This window comes from Brettanomyces bruxellensis, chromosome 8 (assembly GCF_011074885.1).
Source record: "Brettanomyces bruxellensis chromosome 8, complete sequence".
Lineage (NCBI taxonomy): Eukaryota > Fungi > Ascomycota > Pichiomycetes > Pichiales > Pichiaceae > Brettanomyces > Brettanomyces bruxellensis.
Genome location: NC_054689.1, coordinates 2,698,551 through 2,725,176, shown reverse-complemented (window position 1 = coordinate 2,725,176; position 26,626 = coordinate 2,698,551). Strand labels below are relative to the sequence as shown.

The window sequence follows — 26,626 nt, the reverse complement described above, 5'->3', positions numbered from 1 at the left end:
ATGAAATAGTGCTAGATAAATGAGATAGTGCTAGATAAATAAAATAGTGCTAGATAAATAAAATAGAAATAAAACAGTTCAAATAATTCATATTCCAGATTCAGAATCAGACCGAAAAATAATCTATATACGATTTTAAGTGCTGCGAAATATTTCAATATTTCAAATAATTGAGATAATTCAGCTGACGCGAAGCGAAAACTCATGAAATTATTTTTCTGCCAAAACGCCAAACAGTTCGACGCACCACACACGGTAGACAGCCAATTTGAGAGCCAGAACAGGGGCCAAAAAACACGGCGCAGACTCAGCACCAGACTTTGAGCATCGGGCTACAAGGATAAGCAGTCAACTGGACAAATTTACAGCGTTAATCCAACAAACGAGGGCCAGAAAATGTCGCGAACTGCCACTGAAGCAAATCTCGTTAGCATTCGAGATATGCTTCCCAAACGGCTGCGAACAGCCAGAAAAGTGGACGTAAGCGGGTTCCGGCGCGGATCCATCATTCGGGCGAAGTTGAGGAACTTCATGTCGTACTCGCTGGCGGAATTTCACTTCGGTCCGAGGATGAATTTGATCGTGGGGCCGAACGGATCTGGAAAATCCACTTTTGTGTGTGCCGTGTGCATCGCATTGGCGGGAAAGTTGGAATTTTTGGGCAAGGCGTCAATGACAGTGGACCAGTTTATCAAGATGGGTGAGCGCCAGGGGTACATTGAGTTGGAAATGAAAGCGCAGGGCCAAAACGAGACGGTAGTGATCCGGCGCACCCTTTCAAGAGATGCCAAATCCACATGGTACGTCGATGGGCAGCAGGCGACGGAGAATTCGGTCCGTGCGCTATTGAAAACGAGCAACATTGAGCTTGGGAACCTTTGCCAGTTTCTTCCGCAGGACCGAGTTGCGAAGTTTGCAAGTTTGAAGCCCGAGGAGCTCTTGCGGGAGCTTGAGCGCATTTACCAGGATGGGAAGTTGTTGGAACAGCACGAGCGGCTGGATGCGCTCTACGGTGAGCGCCAGAGGAAGTGCCGGGATGCGGAGGATGCGCAGCGCAGGCTTGCGGAGTTGCACCAGCGCCAGCAGGCGCTCGAGGAGCATGCGGCGCAGTTGCGCGAGTTCCGCCGGCTCGAGGATGAGTTGCGCCGGCTCGGCAGCGTGCGCACGTATGCACGTCTTGAGGCGCGACGCACAGTGGAGGCACAGAGCAAAGAGGAGTATCGGAGCGCGGTGGAGGCGGTGCGCGGCTATGAGCGCCAGGTTGGGCCGTGGCGAGCTGAGATTGCGCAGATGGCGGCCAGCGCCACGGACCACTTAGAGACCTCGAAGCAGCATGCCGCCGCACAGGACAAATACAAGGCGCGTGCGGAGCGGCGCATGGCTGCGCTGGACGGCATCGGCGGCGAAATTGAGCGCCTGGAGTCCAAGAAGGAGTACATCTCCACGCGTATGGAGGCGCGTATCCAGAAGCTGCGCGGGTTGACGCGGGAGCTTGCGCAGTGCGAGCAGACCAAGCGCAAGATCGACTTGTTAGATACGGCGCAGATGGAGGTGTTGCGCGCGGACCGCGAGAAGTACACGGCGCAGGCGGAGGCGCAGCGCGAGCAGGTGCAGGCGCTCCGGGAGCAGGTGCGCGAATTGGTCAAGGGGCACGAGCGGCGTATTCAGAGTGCTGATGAGTTGCGCAAGCAGCTTGGGTCGAATGACCGGCTCTTGACACTCGACCGCCGGCGGTTTGGGAACGTCATCGAGTGCGTGAAGTTAGTGCGCCGGGAGGGCGCAAAGTTGCACTTGAACTGCTTCGAGCCACCCGCCGTGAGCGTGCGCGTCAAGGACCCACGCTGCGCGCCTGCGCTTGAGCGCCTCGTCCGCGCCACCAACATGAACGCCTTCACGATCGCCAACGGCTTCGAATACGACAAGCTCACGAAGTTCTTGTACGATGAGCACTATCGGTTTGGTCGCGGGGTGAGTGTGCGCACGCTCGGGCGCAGTGCGCAAGATCCGCAGCAACTGCGCGGGTGCGTCAGCGCTGAGGCGCTTCAGCGCCTAGGATTTGCGGGATTCGTCTCGGACTTCATCGACGGCCCACCAGAGGTTGTGCGCATGCTCTGCGAAAATGAGGACCTCCACAACACGCCGATCTGCTTTGGCGAGATGCCTGCGCAGCAGATCGAGGCGCTTACGCGTCGCATTGCGAGCGGCGAGCTCAAATTCCGGCGCGTGGTCATTGGTGACTCCATTTACCAGTTCATGCGCTCGTCCTTTGGCCGGCGCCAGCTGAGCACTGTGATCCGGACGATTCCGCAGCGGTCTGCGATCTTTGGGCGTGGAATATCGGAGGAACAGCGGCGGCAGGTGGCGGCGCGCATAGCGGAGTTGGATGCGCAGGCGGAAAAGCAAGCGGATGCGCAGGAGGCGGCGGACGCGAAGGCTGCGCAGGAGGCGGGCGCGTTGGAGAAGACAAGCGGGATTCTTCACGAGATTCGCGCCAAGATGAGCCACCAGCGCAACCAGCAGGAGGCGCTGGTGAAGTGCGAGACGAGGATTTCGACGTTGCGTGACGAGCTGGAGGTGGAGAAGCGGGCGCTGCGCAAGATGAAGCGGCGGGAGGCGGATGCAAGGGCAGGGAGTGGTAGCACAGAGCAGAGCGAGATGCGCCGGTTGTTGGCGCAGCTGCGCGCGAAGCGGGAGCGGCAGATGGACATGCTTGCGGAGATCGAGCCGGTAATCGGCAAGATGTGCGCGCAGGGGGAGCGCGCGGCGCAGGTGAACTTGCAGCGGCTAGAAGAGGAGAACAGGCGCACAATTTTAAGCGGGTTCATGGACTCGGCGGAGGTGCGCAGGCAGGAGCTTGCGCAGCAGAAGCAGGCGGCGAAGGAGAAGTTTGTGGCGGTGAAGGTGGAGTACCAGGCGGCGCTCGAGAAGTACCGGCGCGAGGTGGAGTGCTACAGCGCAGAGAAGCGTGCACAGGTGCGCGAGACTATCGAGCAGCTCAAGCAGCGCTCATTGTTGTCGCCCGAGGGCGTTGCTGCAGAGGAAAACAGAGTGAAGTCCGCAATGCGGCTCCAGCGCAGCGGCACAGGTGGTGCCAGCTTCTCAATCGAGATGCTCGAGCAGAACGAGCGCACGATTGCGCAGCTCGAGCAGCAGGTGCCGCAGCTGCAGGACTCGTTGCGCCAGGTGCAGCAGGCCATGGACGAGGTCGTGCGCGTGTGGAAGCCGCAGTTGGACCAGTTGGTGAAGCGGATCGGCGCGGATTTCGGCGCCAGCATGGCCGAAGTGGCCAGCGCCGGCGATGTGAGGCTCGATTGCGAGTCAGAGAACTACGCTGAGTGGAAGCTCCGCATCCTGGTGAGTTTCAGGGACTCTGAGGAGATGGTACAGCTAAATGCGGCCCAGCAGTCCGGCGGCGAGAAGTCGGTCACCACGGCCGTGTTCCTCAATTCCTTGCAGGGCCTTACCAACACACCTTTCCGCATAGTCGACGAGATAAACCAGGGTATGGACTCGCACAACGAGCGCCGCGTGCACGAGATGATCGTGCGCAAGGCCACTTCTGTCGTTGGGGCTTCCCAGTACTTCCTTATCACGCCAAAGCTCCTCACGGACTTGTTCTATACGGAGGACATGGAAATCCACTGCATCTTCGCGGGTATGTGGCTTCCTCCTTGCGAGGATAAGCCCCAGTTCTTGGAGATGGGCGAGCTGTGCAAGTTTGTGGGCTCTGACTGAGCCACATTGATTGAATGTGGCTATGCAGAATGGGCGCTCCCGCGCTACATCCCTGCGCACTTCAAGAAAAAAGGAGAAAAAAGAAAAGAGGAAAAAGAAAAAAAGAAAAGAGAAGGGAAGAGAAGAGAAGGAAAAGTGGTCGATACAGTCGAAAGTAGTCTATATGGTAGAAGGTAGTCTATACAATCGAAATGGTCGATATTGTCGAAAGTAATCTAGATAAACAATATGGTCGAAAATGGTCGATAGTCCTTATAATCAAAAATAGAGTAGCCGATAGTCGTTAGTCTGTAGTTAAAATAAGGCAACTTATATAATCGAAAATATTCTACAAGCTGATCGAATGTGGTAGATAGCCAATAATCGATATAGTCGAAATACGGCAACTGTAACATTTTAGTTAACTTATACGATCGGTAGTCTATATAATCAAACACACAGTATATTCATTAGTCTATAATCATAATAGGACAACCTAGACAGGCTATATAAACAAAAATACAGTAGTATGGTCGATAGTCTTTCACAGTCCAAAAAAAGTAGTCATATTTCCTCGTCCGGGTAACCCCATTTTTTTTCTACCCTTACTGATTCTTTTCACATTTTTCACGAAAAATTTTTTTCGCTGAGAATATAGAACAGCATCAAAATATTTTCCATACTAAGCACCACTTGCCAACCCATCTCTTCTACAAAAGTCACCCCCCAGTCCAAAAGCTATCCTCAAACAGTACAAAATGGCATTCATCACACACAAGAGCACATACTTGTCCAGATACCAGACCCCCTTCAGAAGAAGAAGAGAGGGAAAAACCGACTACTACGCCAGAAAGAGATTGGTGACCCAAAACAAGGCCAAGTACAACACCCCAAAGTACAGACTTGTGGTCAGATTCACCAACAAAGACATCATCTGCCAGATCATCTCGTCCACCCTTAAGGGAGATATCGTCTTCACTGCCGCATACTCGCACGAACTTCCAAGATATGGAATCAAGCATGGTTTGACTAACTGGCCTGCTGCTTATGCCACTGGTTTGCTTATTGCAAGAAGAGCACTCCAGAAGCTCGGCTTGGACAAGACATACGAGGGTGTTGAAGAGGCCAACGGTGAGTACGAGCTCACCGAGGCTGTGGAGGACGGCCCAAGACCTTTCAAGGTTTTCCTCGATGTTGGTTTGCAGAGAACGTCAACTGGTGCAAAGGTGTTTGGATGCTTGAAGGGTGCCTCTGATGGAGGACTCTACATTCCACACTCGCCATCCAGATTCCCAGGTTGGGATATGGAGGTTGAAGAGTTGGACGACGAGTTGCTGAGATCCTACATCTTCGGAAACTACATCTCCGAGTACATGGAGGATTTGGTTGATGATGATGAGGAGAGTACAACTTGTTGTTCAAGAACTACATCTCCGAGGGTATCGAGGCCGACTCCATTGAGGACCTGTACACCGATGCACATGCCGCAATCAGGGAGGACCCATCTTTCAAGCCTGCCGACAGAAAGTTCTCCAAGGAACAGTATGCCGAAAACTCCAAGAAGTACAGAAAGAAGAAATTGTCCAAGGAGGAGAGAAAGGCACGTGTTGCCAAGAAGCTCGAGGAGCTCAAGGCCGAGGCCGCCAAGAACTAAGAGGCGGGCTGTGCTGCCTAGGTTTCTGCTTTTTTTTTAGGTGCGAATCTTTATTTCAATTGATACTGGTTTCATTTAGTGCTGGTGTAGTGTAGACTTGTATTTTAGGTAGGGACTGGTTGGGTGAGAAAAAAAACGATCGACGCGTCGGTCGGCCCAGTAGTGTTCAATTTTGTGTGCGGGTTATTTCTCGCTCGGAGTTGGAGGGTTCGAAAATAAGAGAAAAATGGGAATCAATATTTTGTTATTTTATTTGAACAAATTTTTTAACTGTTTTAGAGCGCCGAGGGGTATGCGGTCGCGGCCGCCGCGCATCCACCGGCGCCCCGCACGGGGTTAATCGGAGTGCGGCGCTTGGTCGTATTTACGGTGCCAGATTTGCCCTCGGGTTTGAATCACGGCGACAGGCAGTAATTCCGAGCAGCATTCTTGCAGGACACACACTTGTCTAAAAAGAACGCACAACTAGCAAGATGAAAACTAGGAATGCGCATGGCGGCGCTCGAAATGCGCCCGCAGGTTATGCGCGGCCCGCACGAATGCCACGGGCGCTACGGCCCCTGCGCAAGCTGCTGGATTAAAAGATGGGTCGCAAAAATTGAAAATATCCTGCCCCGCGTTTGCCCCTCTAATCCCAACTTTCCTTCCCTCTACTTCCGCACACAAAAAAAATTGACAACAATGCGGAGGGGGAAAAAATAAACAAGCAACAATGGGGAAGACCCCAAAAATTGAATCCTTCAAATGAAGAGATGAAAGAGGGCTCTATTATGCATCATACTGAAATTCTTGGGGCCTGCTATATATAGAGGAGACGACCCGCATATTTTGCTTTTTCTCGTATCTACCGCACTATCTGGCTTTTTTCCAGCCCTATTTTCGTTTCATCACCATCCAATTCTTGCATTGATTAGCAGCTAAACTGCACGCCAGCTTGACAAAGCCCATCAATCCCACATTGCTTTGAGTAGGGGCGATTGTGAGCTTTTTTTTTCTCCTTACAGGAAGAGAGTACAGGTTTCGCAAGTAACATTTTTACATTCGAGCTCTGCTTTCCGACACAATTTCGCAGAGCATTTCATCCATACTGCTTAAAGTCACCGATAAGAGGTCCACCAAAGTTTATAGAGGCTGTACCAAGCAGTTGGTGTCGAATAAGCAAACAAATATTGGAAGTTACTGCAATAGCAAAGAATCTATCAGGATCCACATCCAGGCACTATAAGCAGCAAACAGCCGACTTGCGCGCACAATTGGGCATCAGGACAAACAGGGGCACGCAAAGCAAGCATACCGACATAGCACAGCGCCCTTTTTCGCAGGTTGCGGTGCAACTTTCAATCAAAATACATACAAATCGTCAAATAACACACCAAAAAATGACCGAAACAGAGGTGCAGACGCTTCCAGATGCACACGGAGATCTGATGGATGATCTAGGCGTGTCAAACAGCGACATTGACTGGATACACAGGTGCCGAGAGCTGAAAAAACTCCGGAAAAAGGCGAAAAAAGTCAATTCGGCTTCAGAGGCGGCTCTGGAGGACACAATTAGACGCACCAGGTCCCACACAACCTCAGTGGTAGCGGACAGGCGGCCGTCCGGCACATTTTCGGCCTCCTCGGGCTCATCCGGTGGCTTAATACCTCCCCCAGAAGCTAATTTAGCAAAAAAAAGCCGACCCAGAAGACCCTCGTTGCGCAAAACAGACAAAAAAACACCAAAGACACACGTTCGCAGCTCCAGCGTGTCGTCTGATTCCTCACGCAGCAGCAGAAAATCAACCAGATCGTTTCTAAGCTCACTTTCGTCGAGGTTGAGGCGCAGGTCACGTGACTCGGCCGAATCGCTGGAAGCCGAGGCGATGTCGGCCAATGAGGGCTCGATTGAGTCGAAGGCGATCTCTTGTGAGGAGGATATGGATATGGCAGACAAGACACTGAGGCTTGTGCCTTTTAAAAGAGTGACATTTGCAATTCAGGAGCTTCCGGATGAGCCACAACAGCAAATTCCGTCGCGGCACCCGAAGAAGGGGCGCGTCCTTACACCAGAAGATATTGCGGGAGTGCCGTTGCGGATATCGGAGGGGATTTCGATGGGCGCAGGGGGTGCGGGTACGGGTGCGGGCGCAGGAGATACCGCCAGCACCAGCGCTACGAAGGGTGCGCCTGCAGGCGCCAGCGCACAGCAGCAGTTGAAAGTGGCGCGCGAGCGCCGGCGCATCGCAGAGATGGAGGCCAAGAAGCACGCAGCGCAGGCGCACCAGACGGCGCTACGGCTCGCCAAGGAAGTTGCAAAGTACAGGAAGCAGCGCATGGACGGGAAAAAGGGAATCCTAATGCGCAGAGACGCATCCTCATCAGTGGCAGAAAACGGCGCGGCGCTTGCGCTGCCTGCGGCCCGCGCAGACGGCTTCCGGCGCGCAGACGAACCTGAAAGTCCTTTCGACTCGGACACTTTGGGTATCGACACACCCTTACACCACCACGTGGACTACTTCACGGTTGTAGAAGACGGTGCGGAGGAGAAAGCCGCCGGAAAACTAAGAGATCCCGACGGCACAGCGCCGTCTTTGGAAAACCTCTATGCGCGCTGCTGCCACTTGCGCGAAATACTGCCTATTCCGGTAACTTTAAGGCAGTTGAAGGGCAAAACAAAGCCGCTTAAAGTGTTGAAGATGCTCAATCCTCGGCCAACGCCGATCGACCTTCTTTCGTTTTCGGACTTTTTGGCAATTGCGCCAGTGCAGAATGTAGTTTTTGACAATGTGATTCTAACGACAAAGATGTTGGAGTCTGTACTTGTGAGCCTTGCGCGCGCGCAGGCGCTTGAAAAGCTCTCCTTGCGCAATGTTGCGATTGATGCGGCCGGCTGGAAGTATCTCTGCAAGTTTTTGACTGTGAATGGTGCGCTGCGCAAGCTTGATATCTCGCAGCACCGGATTCCGTCGCGCTTGCTGGAGGCGGGTGCGGGTGCGAGCGCAGGTGCGGGTTCGAGTGCCAGCGCTGGCGCTGCGAATACAGAGAGCGCAGAGGTGCTGCGCAGGTACAGCCGCTCGTCTATGGACTGGAGCTTGTTTACCGAGTGCTTGCGCAGGCGCGGCGGCATTGAGGAGCTAGTGATAAATGGCTGCAAGCTGACGGATCCGCAGTTTGAGGAGCTCCTGCGCTCAGCGGTCAGTCTCCGCACTCAGCGCCTAGGCGTTGCAGATATGGAGCTGAATATGCGCAAGATGACGTGTCTAATGGAGTGGGTTTCATCTGATTTTTCCACCTGCGCAGGCATCGATATAGCTTCAAATGATTTGTCTAATGGCCCTGCGCAGGTCCTGGCTGTGGAATTGAAGGAAAGAGCGCAGCGCCTGGGCAAATTGAGGATGTTGGCATCTAGCAACATCCACATTAGCGCAGGGGAGGCGGAGAAATACTTGTGTGCGCTAAGCGGGTTGAAAAAACTACAGTTTGTGGACTTGGGGCGCAACCCGCAGATGTTCCCCGATATCGTGCCGGCGCTAGCGCAGTTCTTGCCAAAGCTCAAATCGCTCAACAGACTACATTTGGAGTTCAATAATCTGACAGAGGACCTGATCATCGAGCTGGCGCCCGTGTTTGCGCAGTGCGCCAGGCTTGCGCACGTCTCCCTCCTTGGGAATGACAGCGGAATGACCGAAAAGGCCGTGGGCGCGCTCTACAGCGCTGTGCGCAAGTCGCGCATCCACACGCTGGAGATTGACTACAGTCTCGTCAGCGACGAAATGTGCGCTAAGCTCTCCACCGCCTTGAAGGCGAACATGGATGCGCTGATCGGTGCTCGCTCGGCGAAAGCGCAGAATTAACTCCGCGCCAGCATCCCGCGCTAGCATTTCTCTGTTCTCATGCACGACTTTCAATTTTGCCGTTCAACAACTCTCTGGGAAATGGTTCTCGGAAATTCTCTTTTCAGGAAATCTGGATGGGAGAATCTTTTTTGAGCTGAACTTTTTTAAAATCCTTTTTGGACTTTTTTGAAAACTCTTGATCTCTGAATTTTTTTTGTGCTCTCCACTTTTTGAGAAAATGCGTGTGAACTTTTTTGTCATTCTTTGACGTTTTCATGTTGAGTATTGCACACAAGGGAGTGGGATAAAAGGGAGATAAAATGAAGATAGAGAAAATAAGAGGTGAAATAATAATACAAGGGAAAAAAGGAAGAATATGGAATGAGATCAAATGAGATCAAATGAAATAATATCAAATGAAATAAAACCAAATAAAATAATATCAAATGAAATAATATCAAATGAAATAAAACCAAATAAAATAAAACCAAATAAAATAACATCAAATGAAATCAAAATCAAATACAATAATCATGATAATGCCACACAATAAAACTCTTAACTCATAATACATGCATGACATAGAAGAGGTTTTTTTTTTGTCATGATCATGAGTTGCACTTACTCACTTTGGCAATGCATCAAATAAGCCTTGGAGGCTCTTAATATGAGATGTATATAGCATGTAAGGACTATATAGAATACAGAATTAATATTATGTCTATAATAATAGCCACATAATGCTTTAATACTTTAAAACGGCTATGTTTAAAATGATACAATGATACAATGATACATTAATACCGATTTATAGTGATAGCCAGACTTACAATAGCCAGATTTACAATAGCCAGATTTACAATAATAATTAAATTTACATAACCAGAACTACATAACTAATTTGTATCTTCAATAATAGCCCTACCAGTGTTCAGCTTACGTTAATTTAAACTTATTATTCCATTACAATTTTATTTTCTTCTCAGCTCATTCATATTTCGTTTTCAACCCATCCACACTACTTTAATTGTGTCTTCCCTTTATTAAAATTGTCTTCTCTTTATTAAAATTGCCTTCCCTTCATTAGAAATGGTCTCTTTATTAAAATTTCCACTTCTCACAGGAGTCCTTGTAGCGAATTGTTTTAAGGGGGCTGGATCGATCAAAGGGAGTATTTTCCAGCCGGCCATTCGAACTCTCCCATTATCCGGCAACCATCAATCCACTCTCAATTTTCGCTTTCATCGCCCACACATTCTGCACTAGATTTTTTGACTTTCTTGCTTTTTAATTTTTGACTTTCTTGCTTCTTGATTTTTGATTTTTGATTTTCTTGATTTTCGATTTCATCAATTTTACTCCTACATTCTGGCTTGATTTTCATTTTCTATACCCCTTCCATTATTCATTTTTAACTTTTTTTTTATGCCTTTTATTTATTCGATTTTTTACCTGATTTCATTTATTTTATTTTTTATCACATATCATATCTCCTTTGACGTGTTCTCACTTGTCACTATTTCATCTTACATGTCACATCAGCTTATCAGCAGATTTATCTTACCAGTTATCGCAAATAGCATTCGTCGGCCCGATTATCTGCGCCTCCGGTTTTCTTATCGGCCCCAAATAAATTCAAACACACTGCTTTCTGAAACTTAAAAAAAGCAAATCATCAGATTTTTAACGCATCTCTTACGAATTTACTCCAAAAACCAGTTTTTTTGCCCATGAAACGCCCAGACCAGACTCACCACATGTCTGGGGTGCTTGCTGCAGCACCTGTCATAGCCACTGTGGCTGTGATGGCCGGTCTTATCACAAATATTCGCACAAGAGCTTCGAATGCGTCTCAAACCACTTTTTTTTTAACAATGGTTATGGGAAGTGCTCTATATATGGCTGTGCAATATCTACGATATATCCGGTGCACATACTTGATGAACAAGGATAGCAGCAGGCGAACAGGAAGGATAAAATGTCCCAGAAAAAGGCAACCGGCGCTCATTCAGGTTTTTGAGCCTTCCTCATCGATAAATGCGGATTTTTTTCGAATGTCTGCCATTTTTGCCAACCATCGACGTACCAGAGAGTCGATTGAGCACCATCTCCGGAAGATGGAGACGCTGAGCGACGATTCTACCTCAAATGACGGCACTTTTGTGAATAATAGTGCTTCTGGAAGTTTTTTGGACTCTTTTGACGAGTCAAATAGTCATACCGCATATCTTGATGGTCCAACTCTACCTGGATGTGCAGAAAATGGCTCTTTGTCGTGCAATTCACTGTTTATCGAGAACTACATACGCGAATTGCACTCTGATTTGCCTTATTCTCCATCTTTGGCATCCGAGGACGACTTTGCACTTGAATATGATGACTCAAGTGCACCAACAAGTCCCGAATGCTCCATCGAGAACAAGTTCGATGAAATTTCAAAGAGTGCATCCTCTTCTTCTCCTCTCCAACTGTCACCGAGAAAGTTATCATCTTCACATTTGAAGTCTCCTTCTTCCACACCTTCGAAAAAGACATCCTGGTCGCTAAAAAGCCTTCTGTCGGGATTTGTCTCGCCAACACAGCCTTCGTCACGTGTTCAAAATAGTGACTTTGATGATCTAAGGCCGCTCAAACTTGCCATGAAGGAGCATCGGAAATTTTCGTGGTCTAAATAAAAGAACTCGAATAAACAGCCGGCAAGCACATACACAACATATAAAACTCACACAGCATACGAATATACAAACATACAAACATACAAACATACAAAACATACACAACATACGAACATACGAACATACGAACATACGAACATATAAACATACACAACACACATAATATACTCAACATGCTCAACATCTGCCTACTTCATACCCAAACAAAATTCTTACCTTAATCATCTTTCCCATTTTCACTGCATATTGCTTTTTACGGTTGCTGCACCACATTCTACCCGCTTTTCATTAATTGCCATTTACTGCACTTCACATGTGCTACGCCCTTCGCTTTTATGTACTTATTCTGTATACTATTTCATGCATATGTTATAATGACCATTCGAACCGAGTTAAGATACGATTATGTAGATGGTGGAGTAATTGATCTGCATGATAAAACTGGTTGAACGAATAATAAGCGCCCAATAAAGGGATCCATTCTTTCTATAAAATTATATTAATCACCCTTTTGACCAAAACAGATTTGTGCCTTCAAGGAATACTAAGTAATATATTATATACCATTAAATACATCCTTATCAGCTTTTCTTCGCCTGCGATCAAGGCTGTGCGTTCTTATCAGGAGAGAGACGATGACGCGAAAAAGAAGTGAGAAAGAGGGGAGCGAGATAGATTGAAAAAAAAAATAAGCGAGAGAAAAAAATCAATTCGTAAAAGTAAATAAATCGAGAAAGGAGAGAGACACACACAGAGAATTTGTGTGCAGTACATAGTGGTATTGATTGTATTATCACAGCAATTATTCAGCATAGGAAGCGGAGAAACTGTATAGGACAGCAGAGAAGAAAGAAACAGAGTGAGCCTGGCATTAAGCAGCATTTGATAATCGGTATTTAAAGCATCTGCATTCATCCATACACCAGGTCAGCACATCATAGATAAGATCTGAGCTTAGTATGCCGGGAAGCTCGTCAAACTACAGTGTAAGCCCAATTCTCAGGCAGCGGGAAGCGAACCGAAGCCAGGCAAGGCCGGCGAAAAAAAGCAAAAGCTCGAAAAAAATACAATTGAAGTCGAATGTGAGGATAAGAGTGGAAAGAAGAGGAAGACCTCGTGTTTATGATGATGATGGCAACAGAATAGACGGGAAACCGGGCCACCGGACTTACCAGTACGCGTATAAAACAGAGGTGGGCCAAATACAGAAGCAGCAGTATGAGGCACGTGAAAAATTGAGGCGGCAGGCCGTCTCTCAAAGCCGCATTAAGGAAGTTGATCAATGCGAGTTAGAACTTCCATACAGGGGTCTCTTTGGGATGCAAGGGGGCAACACATTTCTCACACAGCCCGACAACGCCACACGGGCGCTCTTCCAGCAGCTTCTGAGTGTGGCTGTGCAGGAGAGAAAGATGAATAATGCGAAATATCTCGCAGACTCTGACCAGCGGCCCTCGGGGCTAAAATACGTGCATTTTGGCGATTTTCTGATCGAGACGTGGTTCAAGTCGCCTTACCCGCCCAAGATGGCAGTGGATCACGTGCTCCATGTGTGCCAGTACTGCTTTCGGTACTTTGGGAGTGCATTTTCACTCTCCAGGCACCAAATGAAGTGTCCGTGTTTCAGAAACCCCCCTGGAAACGAAATATACCGCGAGGGGGAGTTTTCTGTGTTTGAGGTGGATGGGCGTAAGAATACAGTCTACTGCCAGAACCTCTGTCTCTTTGCAAAGCTGTTTCTCAACTCCAAGACGCTTTACTACGACGTGGAGCCGTTTATGTTTTACATTCTGTGTAAATACACCGGGGGCACAAACTCGCACCAATTCTTGGGCTACTTCTCGAAGGAGAAGTTGAACAGCACCGGTTACAACCTCAGTTGCATCATGACACTCCCGTTATACCAGCGGAAAGGTTACGGAAGCTTTCTCATGGATTTCAGCTATCTTTTAAGCCGTCGAGAGTTCAAACTTGGCACTCCCGAGAAGCCTCTTAGTGATCTGGGCCTCTTGAGCTACCGGAGTTACTGGAAATACGCTGTAGCCCGGGCACTCCGGTCGATTTTCGATGAACCTGGCGTCAGAAAAGACGATTTTTGCAATATTTCAATAAACGACATGTGCAACTTGACCGGGATGATTCCAAATGACGTGATTGTTGGCTTGGAGCAGCTCGAAGCTCTTGTGCTGGATCCGGCAACGCAGAAATACGGTATACTGCTGGATATGGAGAGGGTGGATAGTGTTTTGAGTGCCTGGAACTCAAAGCAGACGATTAAAGTGAATGATGACTTATTGATATGGAAGCCGCCCATTCTAGGACCATCCGGCGGCATTAATACAACAAGTAAGATGGTGATAACTGCGGGATCGCCGCAGGACAAGAAGTTGGAGCCAGAGAAGCAAGATGGAAAGACTGTAACTGCGGCGACATCACTTAATGGCCAGAAATTCGACGAAAAGGGTAATCCGTTGATGTCCGACATATCAATGATCGTGAATTTCTTGAAGGACGATCTCGAGGACGATCGACCGCTTGAGGAGCAGGCTTTTCAAAGCATCCGGGAGCAGAACATGCAGCATAAAGACTCCGGGCTGAAATTTGACGAATGCAAGATATGTTATCCTGGAATGGGTAATGGCAGAAAGATAAGCTGGGAAGAAGTAACAGGGGATTCTGGAAGTAGAAAGAGAAGTAAGATGGGCGCAATTAATGATAAAGTAAGTGCAGGAGGAGCGAAATACAGCAAGGGTGGAAAGTTGAATCCAATTCGGATGCTAAACGGGAAAGAACGTGAAGGTGAAGGAGATGGAAGGGGGGAAGGAAATGAAGGAAATGAAAGAGATGAAGAAAATGTACAGGACGAAGAAAGTGAACAGGACGATGGAATAAACGAGGACATCGAAATTATTGATGACGATGCCTCAGATGAAGACTATAGTGATACAGACAGCAATTCTGCCAATGAAGAAGACTACGATAATGATGATTACGCAGAGGACATCCCCGATGACCTGAATGATGCTTATTGATCTACTTAGAAAAGAACACCGCGACTTGGTGTGAAAAATACCGAATACCGAAAGTAATTGCACACACAACTAGCATACTTTCCTTACTGTGACCCTCTTGCACTCACCTAACTCGGCAGTGCTGATGTTTTCGAACAGACTTGAGTACCCAATTGATTCCGGGGTTGTGACTGTTGCTATAGAATTAGGGACTGGTATATTTCTATTGATTGGAACTTCTGAATTGAACATTCTTGGTCTCAGCTCACTTTGAGAGTGCTCTTTTTCCATTTTTTCCGGATATATATGGAGTGCTTTCAAGAGCGAGGCTATGAAACCATCTCTGTGTTGCTTCCGCTTTAATTTAAGCCTGCTTGGTGCGCCTTTTGGCCTTTGTGGAATACTTTCATTGCCGACTTTTGGAATCATTATTACAACTGAAAATATAACAGGGGGAAAAAACTACATCATAAAATTGCGGCCAGTACTCTACATCAAACACAACAGAGAATTTGTCCGCCCAGAAACGTAACGTGTATTTATATGTATATAGAAGCATTAATATCTCTCTTCCAAAATGTTTTATATGTGTTTCAGATTCTGGGTGTCTCGGATCTTGGCAACTATTTTTCAATAGGTTTTCCGATCAATTTTATTTTATTTTATTTATTTTTTTAATTCCTCGAAACTTTAGCCCTCGTGTATGCGCCACAGTGACTATGCAATCGGTTACCGCTAGTAACCGAAGCAAAGTCCACGTAGCAACGGCAATGCCCGATTCGTGTTGGCTATATTTTTTATTCTTCATTTTATTTTTTATGCATCTAATGCCCGATAGCCATTCAATGGCATGGATCGTAACCATTTTATTTCCCTTTTAAAGGAGAGCAAACTTTCTAAAGGGATGGATAGATGGTGATAGATGGTACAAATTTACCGAGAGTTTTGATGGTAATAACCGAGAGAGGTATAATTTTCTGTTATCTATTTAGCATTTACCGAAGAACAATCAATTCTCCACTATAAAGTTGAGAAAAATTTTTTGTCCCATTATTGTGGTTCGGCTGTGTTCTGCATTAAAAACAAGAAAGATATTTTTTCACCCCACTGAAAAGATTGAGCGCACTATGATTCATAATCGCAAGTTCAAAGCGGAAAAGCAGTTAATTGAGTCATCAGCATTTTTTGGGGTGTCTGTTCATTTATAATAAGTTGTATTTACCGTCTTGATGTGTACACACATGTGAACCAGTGCATGAGGGTTATAACCCGTTTTACGACACAAATTCCAGGAGAGAATTTTCAAGTTTGCATTTGCGAAATTAGAGCAGATAGCATTTGCAGATTTAGAGCAGCTAGCATTTTCAGCATTCCACCGATAGGGAAAGCACAACCGTTGATAAATATTGATAACTGCACATTGCAGACAATAGTGAGAGCTCATAGAACTAGTGCTGAAAAGGAATAAGGGATTGGAAAATGCTCGATATCAACGAAACACAAATATATACAACGAAGGTTTCAATCCTTACAATTCCCAGGTCCGAGTTCTGGATCTTCAAAGGAGGAATTTTAAGACTTATATATAGGCTGGCAGACCACTATGGAAGACGTTTTGGGGGCCAGGGTGGTAGATTTGGCTATGATATGGACCTATCAGCTTCATCGCTGTCAGGATCCGAAAACAGCAACAGTGATAGTGAAAAAAGCGAGGAAGACAATTCGGTGCGGGACGGAGAGACAAAAGAGGAATATTCAGGTTCCCTCCAACCGCTGGGGGTGGAAACAGATGATGATGGGTTGTTTTTCCACTTGGCATTTGCATCTGATGAGGTTACGTTAATGTGTTCGAGTAAATTAATCAAGAAATACCTGGGGAAGACCTTAAACTTCTGCAAGGGCTGTTTACCAAAAGAGAAGCAGCCCACATTACTGAAAGAGAAGTTTCTCATCCTCCAGGTGTCGAGTGATGGCATGAATATCGGAAAGAAGATCCTAGAGCTTACGGAACCGCTTTCGTTGGATGGAATCTCGCTTTTCTTCATTTCCAACTTCTTCACGGATGTTGTTCTTTTCCCGGCCAAAGACAAGCAGCGGGTGCTGGCCATTTTGCGCAAGATGTCGGAGCAAAAAGACGATCCGGATGCTGAGGAATTGCATCAGAGGCAAGAGCGGGATTTGGAGACGAAAACGTTCAATTTGTTCGAGTCGAAACAAATCAAACCGGAGCTAGTAGCAACCACCAAGCTTATTTTGACAGGAGCTCGGTCTGGGGACTCCGCAAATGTGTTGAGAAACACTGCAGAGGCACTTTCACGGCTGGATACCGATATAGATTCCTCTAAAGGTGATGAAAAGTGCAAGAGCACGCAGTTTCCTGCGCATTTCGCCATAACGAGAAACACAACGGGAGAAATCAGCATGATGCTTCCGCAAAGCGAAGCTGAGTTCAGAAAGTTGAATTACGATAAAAGCACCATTATGGGTTCCTTGCAGGACTCTTACTGCCCGATAACCATTGATTTAAGCGGTCTCCCGCTAGATCTTAAGGGAATTGTGGCAGGTGTGGCTTCCAGGTTGTTGAGGTTGGGCATAAACGAGATGAGCTATCTCAGTTTTGGAAAATCCGGTATGGTTCTCATTCCGGACAATTTTCAGGGTACCGTTGAACGGTTTTTATCCCAATTGTAAGTTAAGTTTAAGTATATATATGGAATTACTGGTTTGATAAGTGCGGGTAGATGATCTTTGGCCATTGTAGTGAGGAGAGTAGTAATGTATAATTATAATGTTGACCGAAAAGCGGGTGATGTGTGACGTCAGCGAGACGCGCCGATCGACGCAGGGTGGAAAGCCTAACCCGTAGAAAATGCCGCGGACTCAGCCAAGAAGTTTTTTTTGCTTTTTTCGGTTTTTGTGTATCTCCGCGTCCGCTTCCATGATTATCCCTAGACTCCACAAATGTGACATAATTTAAAAAAAAGACCGAATGCAGATTTCTGATTACCAGGTGCGGCGTACGGCTTTCTATAGCATGTTTATTACGAGTGGTGATAATTCTGGAAACATGAAAATCACATGAAAATATTTTCAATGGAGATAAGGTGTACTTATGCAAGCTAAGGAGAGATTACTAAGCAGGAATGGGAAGATGAGGGATGATCTTCTTTCCTTATTTTGGGAAATTAGTATTACAGAGGACCTGCACAAAAATTAAGAGACTAATAGTGAGAGGTGAGAGGTGAGAGGTGAGAGGTGAGAAGTGCGAAGTGAGAAGTGAGAAATGAGAAATGAGAAGTGAGAAGTGAGAAATGAGAAATGAGAAATGAGAAATGAAAAATGAGAAATGAGAAATGAGAAATGAGAAGTGAGAGGTGAGAAATGAAAAAAGTGAGAAGAGGGAGAAAAGTGAGAAAAATAAGAAAAATGGGAGATTTGTGAGAAATTAGTGAGAAAAGTGAGATTAATGAGAAATTAGAGAAGTAAGAAAAAAAGGTGAGAAATTAGTGAGAAATTAGTGAGAAATTAGTGAGAAATTAATGAAAGAATGGCTTGTGCAAGGTGTGGTGAATCAACTAACTAGTGGAAGGAAAATTAGTAGGGTTCCATTAGCGGAAGAATCACCAGTAAAAATAAAAATGCTCTAAAGCATCGAGTCAAATGGCCTCTATTTTCTCCGACAACTAACTGCTGAAAGAAGTCAGCCCGAAAGAAGAAAGTAAAATCAGAAAAAAAAGTTTCGCTGATAAGCGCTCAGCGATAGGCTCCTCAGCCAATGGCATTGGTGCGAGCAGTGGCGATTACCTTCCCGATTCGGCAACCTACCCTGGGCCATAGGATCCGGTTGGAATTGTTCGCGAGTACCATTACCTTTTCCGGTGAGGTTTCCCCATTGTTTCCTTTCTGCTTAACATCGGAGCCGCCATCTCTTCGAGATGCCCTATCTCTCATTTTCGTCGGTAATGCCCATCCTCTCGAATTTCCTTATCTAAAAAAATTCGGTAAATGCGAGTAGCCGGGCGTCGAAATTTGGCCAAGTCGGCAACCTGGCTTCATCACAATACTGTTCAATCTAAATAAATTCTTTGTTTTTTCAGTTTTGTGTTTTTTTGCTTGATCCCGATGCTTTCTTTGTTCTTCCTAATACAATCGGAATTCGAGGGCAGCGCTGAAATAGCTTAAATGCCAATGGCGTATCTTTATCTCAGCTGGCTTCACCGTTTTAAACAATGCAGATGGTGCTTTTTTTTTCCCATTTGTTCTCCATTTGTCAGATTCTGAATCGATGTCGGATGTTATAAAACGAATGTGATTCTTGATTCATCGCTGTCAAAATTTTAGTGGAGACAGTGTTAGTATTTTATATTAATGTAGAGATTTGCATAACCGTTGGCATTTTGGTATTGCTCTGCTTGAAATATAGAGCACTCATTGGATTGTATTTACATTTTTCCCCTCGTTATAAGTTTGGCACATTTGCAACCACATTCAATAAATATTAGCGAGGCGACAGACAGCCAAATTAGAACTGAAATAGGTATTATCTGGGCGGCTATCGTTCGGTAGACTAAATATATACTGCAAACTGATTTCGAAGGTACCTCAAAAGTTGATCATTATTCTAGACTTGTCAACAAAGCTACTTGAAGAGCCATTAGATTGAAAATTGTTTCAAGTTACTAGATAGAAGTATTAGGTCATTACTGAAAGCAGGTAAGATTGAACCATTCAGTGATTATATTAAAGCAACTTAGATTGAGCCATTCAGTGATTATATTAAAGCAACTTAGATTGAGCCATTCAGTGATTATATTAAAGCAACTTAGATTGAACCTTTCAGTGATTATACTAAAGCATTAAATCAGCATACTGAGGTATCAATTCATCATCTTGAAAACATTTCAATATCCATAATTCAAGATTTCAAACCATTTGATTTTGATCTCTATAGACTTCACTTTGATTTAGTATTTCTGTTCAAGCAATTAGAGTGTCCCTTTCATTTCGGTTCAAGCATTCAATTCAAGCATTTAGTTCAAGTCATCGAGTTTCAAGCCTTAAAAAATCAATAAATTACACACTAGTACAAAATTCACATGAATTCTAAACCTTCCACAAGCATTCGACCCTCTCCACAATCGTGGGATCCCCGAGATGATGCCCTTCTCGTCTATCTCAAGGAGTCGGAAAATATGGGCTGGAAGCAGATTGCGAATTATTTTTCATCCAGGACTTCTAACGCGTGCCAGTTCCGGTGGAGGAGGCTAAAAAGCGGCAAACTGAAAACTTACAATGCGGAGAGTGTGGTGACGCTCGACCCGCAGTATCTTTCGCGTGTGAAGAACTTTAAGACCGGGAGTTTGCTCGTGGACGACCTCAAGGCCCGGCATTCGCGGTTCGGCCGTCGCGTGGTGTCAAAGCTGGAGGCCGGCCGGGCTTCCCCGGGCTCCCCTACCGGAAACCTTCCCGGTGTCAGTGTCAGTATCGGTGCCAGTGGGCGCACCGCGGATGCCCCTGCGGCCTCGCTGCTGGCGGACTCCAGCTCCGCTCCCAGCCACCAGGAGTACCTGATGGCCGAAAAACTTAGTGCGACGTCCAGCGAGGGCACCGCGGGTTCTATGCGGGGAACCCCTTACAATGAATATTCTTTGAAGCAAGTTTCGCCGAAGCAGGTTTCTTCCACAAGCCAATTTTCTTCATCCCTCAAGCAGTTTTCGTCATCAAACCAAATTTCATCCCTCAAACAATTTTCATCGTCAAACCAAATTTCATCATCAAATCAGTTTTCTTCATCCCTCAAGCAAATCCCTTCCTCCTCACTCCCATCTTCATCCTCATTACAATTTCCCTCCTCTCTCCCTTCCTCCTCCATCCCCTCTTCACTTTCCTCCTCTCTCCCCTCTTCACTCCCATTCCTCTCACCTTGCCTAAAACAGCCCGCCTTCCCCTCATCCCGGCCGCAGGGAACATTTTCATTCTCCGCATCCCCTCTCTCGGCGCGCCGGAATTCCCACTTGCCCTCCCCCGAGGGCTCCGCGGTCCCCGGCTCCCTTCCGCCGCCACCAATTTTTCCCCGCTGGACTCCCGAGGAGGATCAGTTGGTGCTCGGCCGAACCGCCAACAAACTCTCCTTTGACGAATTGTGCATTCTCCTCCCCTCAAAGACAAATTACCAGGTGCGGAGCAGAATCCAGCAACTTGACAAATCCCGCCTCAGCATCGCTTCCTTGACTGCTGCCGAGGGCGGAGTCGCGTTGCCCCCTCTCAAATCTTCAAGATCCATTATTTCTTCCCTCGCGTCCTCGGCCCCGGCTCTCTCTGCCTCTGCCTTCGACCGGCACATTTCTGCACCGCATCTGCCCCTCCGCCGGCTCTCCACCTCCACTTCCCCCTCGCTCTACGCCACCTCGTGCAGCACCCCTGTGCCCCGTGTGCCCCGTGTGCCCACCACGGCTACCGTGCCTTCCTCCATCTCCTCCTCGTCCAGCTCCTCGAAGATTTCCCTCTTCCGGGACCAGCCGTCTGCCGGGCCTACGCAAACTTCAATATCCGTGCCTGCCACTTCTTCCACCAGACTCCCCTCAATATCCTCGGCATCCCCATCCTCCGTGCTGCCCTTATATCCGCCTTTTGCAGTGTCCGCGGGGCCTTCGCTCTCTTCCCGGACGCTGCATTCTCCCCCGCCTATCTCAATAGCTAAGAATCGTTCATCGGGGGGACCCAGTGCCTCTTCAGTCATATGCTGCTAGTTTTTGTGCGTCGGTGCATTTTTTGTGCCCCTTTTGATTTCACTTTTTACTCTATTGCTTTTTTTTTTGCTGCTAATGCCGCTGCTTCTTTCTCCTTGCCTGGTGCAGGAGTCAACTCAATATATTGTATCACTAGATTAAGCTGTCATGATAAGATCTTGTAGTTTCTAATTCCTTTTAATCATTTTCTCTCCTTTTGTCTATCACTTTCCATCTTATTTCTATTTCTTGTCAATCTGTTTTATCGCTTTGTATTTATTTCCATTTTACTCCCATTTTATTACCATCTTATTTGTCCTTCTTGTCTTTCTTATGTATCTCTTATTTTCATCTCATTTCTATTTTTTTGGTCATCTTTTTCTATCTTTTTCACCCTCCATTTTCCATCTTTTTTCACCCTTATCTTACTTATCTTCAACATGTTTTTTTGCGTTTCTACCTCTCTCTATTCCTCACCCTACTAATTATTTTCCACCACATTTGTTCCAATTTCATAATTTATGTATCTCCTCAGGCAGAAACTCAAACCAAATTCTCTAAGAATACACTTTTTCCCAATCTGCCAGCTCATGTCTACTGCCTCAAAACATATCTCACAAGAAAAATCGAACTTCACCTCATTTAAACCACACTACTACGATGTTGGCATGAATTTGTCGGATGAAATGTTCAAGGGCATCTACAGAGACAAGCAAATACACAAGCCGGATCTCGGAGATGTTCTCAAAAGAGCGAAATTCTGCAATGTTACCAAAATGCTTCTTACAGGATCCTCATTGGATGAATCTCGGTGGACTTTGGGGCAGGCCAAAAAGTACAATGATGAGCAATTGGAGGACGAGAACGGCAACAGGCTCTATCCAGAACTTGTGTGCACAGTTGGGGTCCATCCGTGCACCGTTCTGGAGTTTGATTCTGACCCGGATGGCCACATTTCTTTGTTGAAAAGCTTAATTCGAGAGTACGAACCAACCGGACTCGTTAGAGCCTTTGGAGAGATCGGATTGGACTATGACCGACTTCATTACGCTTCGGCCGAGAAGCAGAAGCTGTATTTTGAGATGCAGTTGAAGCTGGCGGCTGAATTCGACATGCCGCTTTTTTTGCATATGCGAAATGCATGTGATGACTTTCTACAGATATTGGTTCCTTTTGTGGACGGAACGCGGCAAGATGGTATCCGGCTCAAGAATAAGAACTGTCTTGTGCACTCGTTTTCAGGTTCGGAGACAGATCTCCGTAAAATTCTTGCTCACAAATCTTTTTGGGTGTCTGTTAACGGCTGCTCTTTGAAAACAGAAGAAAACTGCAAGACGGCAGCACAAATTCCACTCGATAGACTCTTAATCGAGACGGATGCCCCATGGTGCGAAATCAAAAAGACACATGCCTCATACAAGCATCTAACTAGGTGTCCGACGGTTTTCTATCCAATGGAGTACAATTCGCAAAATGTAAGAATTGGGCGTAGTCAGCCCGGAAAGCTTCATCCATTTTTGCCTATTCCGGTTGTCAAGCCACACAATCTGGACAATTTTGCTTTGCGGGACTCGTTTGTTCAGCCACCGCTAGTTAAAGCGAGAAATGAACCATGTATGGTGGGATTTGTGGCTGAGGTGATGGCTAAACTTAAGCATTGCGATCCCCAGACGCTAATTGAAAAATGCTATGATAACAGTTTACGGTTATTTGGATAAGTTGGATGTGGTGATAAATATAGAGGAATGATGTTAGAAATGTGTGATAAATGGAGTGTTGCATAGAGTGTGCATAGAGTATGGAGTATGCATAGAGTATGCAGGGTACAGATAGAGTATACATTGAGTATATATAGAGTAAACATAGAGTATACATAGAGTATATAGAGTATATAGAGTATACAGAGTAAACATAGAGAGTACATGGAATATACATAAAGTAATGCAAAACAAGTACATTAAATGAATCTAAGCACCTTAAGTGATAGATGTAGCGTAGATAGATAGGGTAGACGGATACAGTAAAAGGTATAATAGACAAGCACAATAAGCATATAGTGGAAAAGCGTTACATACTACTCACTAGATACATAGTGGATATATTGTGGAGGTATAGCACATACATACCAATTACGAGTTACATACTATACACTGGATACTTACTAGCTACCAGTTACTTACTATTTATATTATAGCCACAGAACACAGTATAAGTACAGGCTACAGTATCATATTATCATAATTGCAACCTACGTCATTAATTCAGTAAGAAATCACATAATGGAAAAGAAAGAGTATAGAAAAAGGAAAAATGAAAGTGGTGAATAAAGACAAAACAAAGAAAGAACAGGAAGAGCAAAAGCACGAGGAAACGAAAGACAGAATGCTGGAACTGAATATACACAAAACTCCAAGGAGAGGAGGCAACAAGCCCAGGATCCGAGTAAGTCGGCTTGGAGAAAGATGGGAAGAGGTTGTGGAGGAAGGCAATGCAAAAGAACGCTTTTCAAGCTTCTTCAAGCTGCTTCCCCACCACAATCTCAAGCAGTAAAAAGGCATAAGCACGGCATTAATCCCTTTTCTGCTCTTTTTTCTCCCCGCTCTTCTGCTCGGCCTCATCCCCCACATTCTCATCGTCATCAGTCACATCCTCCATCTTCTTGTCCCCCTCTGGATCCTCCTCATCATCCTCCATGACTCCTAAAGACCGCAACAAGGAGGAGGCCGACTGGTCCAAGTATATGACATCGTTGTCAGCAGAGATGCTGGAAGCAGCAAGAAGCTGCTGTATGAGGTTTGGTGCAGCTCCAGCAAGTGGAGAACCGGCTTTTAAAGCTGCACCGGCCTCATTTTCGGCACTTTCTTCATCACCAGAGTCATCTAGGTCAGGCCTCCCTGCACCAGCAGCCTCCTGGGCATTCTTCTCGTTCTGCTGCTGCTTGGACTCCAAAGTCACCTTGTACAAATCCATCGAAAGCTCGTCAGGCGTTGCAAGTTGGGCCAGCAAGTCCGCAGACACCCGTGCACCAATCTTCTCGTACCACTGCTCCAACGTCTGCCCGCGCAAAAGGGCAACTATGCACACTGACATGTTGTCACACCCTATTCCGGAACCGCCCGAGGTAGGGGCCAGACACGTGTCCATCATCGTTTCGCATATTTCTGTCAATGGCTTCTTTTCCTTCACACCACGGCGAACAAAGTCCACCGCCTGCTGCGAAGTGAGGCAGTCCCATATACCGTCGCATGCCAAGATTATGAACTCGTCCATATCGGTTGCATCGTGAACTAAAACGTCCGGAAGAGCAGTAACCGCCTGTTCTTCCGCTGGTAAGTCATCCGCGTTCTTGAACTCGAAGTCCCCAATCCCGCGGCTTAATGCCAGGTTGCCGTTCACCCGGCCCATGTCCACGTACCCACCAGCAGCCACAATACGCGCTTTTTCGCCCTCGTTTGTCGGCTTGTGGTCAAAAGAGAGTGCCTTGCACTTTCCGTCGATCGACATCACCGTCCGCGAGTCGCCGGCGTTACCACACACGATCTTGTCGTTGCATATCAGAACCGATGTTGCAGCACAGCCCGATGGGTCCTTCGACATCTCCTCGTCCTCCATTATAGCCACGTCCATTGCCAAGTATCCATCCTTGAACATTTTCACGTAGTCCTGTTTTTTGTACCCGGACGTCTTCCTCAACACATGCGGCATCCGCTTGCCCGTGAACTGGGCCGCCTTCTCGCCCCCATGCCCGTCAAACACACCAAAGTATGCCACCTGGTCTCTTTTCTCCTCCTCCTCTTCTTCTTCTTCCTCTTCTCCCTGCTCACCTCCCAATTTTTTCACTTTCCTCATGTCTAAAATCGTCGTGTGTGCATCCTCCATCGATATACGCCATCCCTGCATGCACGACAGCCCGTAGGCCACGAATTTGTCGCCTCCTTTCTCGCTGTTCTTCTCTGTAATTGGCTGCGAAAGAATCTGACCCATGTTTCCAATTGCGTGCTTCTGTTTTCTTCAAGTATCTAATGCGATCTTACACCTCTTGCCGATTTCTTGCTTCTTATATACCTTTTCCCTCTGTCCCTCTCGTTCTATAAGCAGTGTATCCTAAGGGAGAGAAAAAAAATTATTCGCCCGTTTGTCGACTCTTTGCCGTCGCTTATATTCCTTCGATTCCTTAGCTAGAATTGTTAATTTATCTAATGGCGCTTGCTCTTTTATTTCGTCCTGGTATCTCCTCTTCTAATAGTTGCCTTTATAGCTTCTTGTTTAACGCTCTATCGATGTGGTTTTACGTCGATGCTGGAAATAAATATGTGTGTCTTTAAGACACGTCCTGCCCACCTCCATTATCAATATTCCTTTTAGCTCAGAGAAAAAAAATAGATAAATAGAAAAAAAAAAATAAAAATAACAAGTGTGAACCAACTCTCCCTGCGATCAAAAAAAAATTTTCCCTCCTGCTTTTTTGGGGGTTCTTTCCTTCATTCCCCATACCTGCCTGAAATATTTTTTACCTCTCTGACTAACTGGCGTCCTTTCTTTTGGCGCGATAAAAAGCATTATCCTGATAGATCCCCACCGTGAGCGCAACTGGCTGCACATTACAGCAAGGACTCCAGTGAAGCGAAAAAAAAAATTTTAATCATCTTGTGTTTTTCATTTATTGACCACTTCCCAATCTTGTAGATCTACCGTATTTTGGCGCTTAATTTCTAGCGAAAATCCCTGTTTTGGATGCAGACATCCTGCTTTTAATATTATATACGTGTACATCCCATTTCCCGGGTCTCTTTACCTGCTTTTTTAGCGTCACGAGACTCGGATCTTTCCCGTTTCACTGCCACTCCAAAATTTTTTTCCACTTTTCAATGTTTACTTTCCGGTTTGGTCTGTGGCTGAGCAAACTAGCAAAAAATGTTGGATCAGATATAATTGGAACAAGCTCAAAATAATTGGCTCCTGGTATTTACGTGTAGTGTTTATTTTTTCACCTTAAACATAACCCAAACTTCGTTTAGGCGTATTT

General features: G+C 46.3%; 9 protein-coding genes across 9 annotated transcripts; 8 read left to right on the top strand and 1 right to left on the bottom strand.

Annotated features, from left to right (window-relative positions):
- Positions 1 to 396: 396 nt before the first annotated feature.
- BRETT_001392 (uncharacterized protein) lies at positions 397 to 3,735 on the top strand (the record flags this gene model as incomplete). Its single annotated transcript, XM_041279945.1, has 1 exon — positions 397 to 3,735. The coding sequence occupies one exon, from the start codon at positions 397 to 399 to the stop codon at positions 3,733 to 3,735; it is 3,339 nt and encodes a 1,112-aa protein (XP_041138159.1).
- A 737-nt stretch (positions 3,736 to 4,472) lies between these two features.
- Positions 4,473 to 5,368, top strand: RPL5 (60S ribosomal protein L5; the record flags this gene model as incomplete). Its single annotated transcript, XM_041279944.1, has 2 exons — positions 4,473 to 5,153; positions 5,177 to 5,368. 2 exons carry the CDS (start codon positions 4,473 to 4,475, stop codon positions 5,366 to 5,368), a joined length of 873 nt encoding a protein of 290 aa, XP_041138158.1.
- A 1,379-nt stretch (positions 5,369 to 6,747) lies between these two features.
- On the top strand, positions 6,748 to 9,204 carry BRETT_001390 (uncharacterized protein; the record flags this gene model as incomplete). The annotated part of the gene is made up of 1 exon (XM_041279943.1): positions 6,748 to 9,204. The coding sequence occupies one exon, from the start codon at positions 6,748 to 6,750 to the stop codon at positions 9,202 to 9,204; it is 2,457 nt and encodes an 818-aa protein (XP_041138157.1).
- Positions 9,205 to 10,916: 1,712 nt separating this feature from the next.
- On the top strand, positions 10,917 to 11,861 carry BRETT_001389 (uncharacterized protein; the record flags this gene model as incomplete). The annotated part of the gene is made up of 1 exon (XM_041279942.1): positions 10,917 to 11,861. One exon carries the CDS (start codon positions 10,917 to 10,919, stop codon positions 11,859 to 11,861), a length of 945 nt encoding a protein of 314 aa, XP_041138156.1.
- A 959-nt stretch (positions 11,862 to 12,820) lies between these two features.
- Positions 12,821 to 14,893, top strand: BRETT_001388 (uncharacterized protein; the record flags this gene model as incomplete). Its single annotated transcript, XM_041279941.1, has 1 exon — positions 12,821 to 14,893. One exon carries the CDS (start codon positions 12,821 to 12,823, stop codon positions 14,891 to 14,893), a length of 2,073 nt encoding a protein of 690 aa, XP_041138155.1.
- Positions 14,894 to 16,351: 1,458 nt separating this feature from the next.
- BRETT_001387 (uncharacterized protein) lies at positions 16,352 to 17,563 on the top strand (the record flags this gene model as incomplete). Its single annotated transcript, XM_041279940.1, has 1 exon — positions 16,352 to 17,563. The coding sequence occupies one exon, from the start codon at positions 16,352 to 16,354 to the stop codon at positions 17,561 to 17,563; it is 1,212 nt and encodes a 403-aa protein (XP_041138154.1).
- A 2,405-nt stretch (positions 17,564 to 19,968) lies between these two features.
- Positions 19,969 to 21,621, top strand: BRETT_001386 (uncharacterized protein; the record flags this gene model as incomplete). The annotated part of the gene is made up of 1 exon (XM_041279939.1): positions 19,969 to 21,621. The coding sequence occupies one exon, from the start codon at positions 19,969 to 19,971 to the stop codon at positions 21,619 to 21,621; it is 1,653 nt and encodes a 550-aa protein (XP_041138153.1).
- Positions 21,622 to 22,190: 569 nt separating this feature from the next.
- On the top strand, positions 22,191 to 23,318 carry BRETT_001385 (uncharacterized protein; the record flags this gene model as incomplete). Its single annotated transcript, XM_041279938.1, has 1 exon — positions 22,191 to 23,318. The coding sequence occupies one exon, from the start codon at positions 22,191 to 22,193 to the stop codon at positions 23,316 to 23,318; it is 1,128 nt and encodes a 375-aa protein (XP_041138152.1).
- An 850-nt stretch (positions 23,319 to 24,168) lies between these two features.
- BRETT_001384 (uncharacterized protein) lies at positions 24,169 to 25,584 on the bottom strand (the record flags this gene model as incomplete). Its single annotated transcript, XM_041279937.1, has 1 exon — positions 24,169 to 25,584. One exon carries the CDS (start codon positions 25,582 to 25,584, stop codon positions 24,169 to 24,171), a length of 1,416 nt encoding a protein of 471 aa, XP_041138151.1.
- Between the last annotated feature and the right edge of the window lie 1,042 nt (positions 25,585 to 26,626).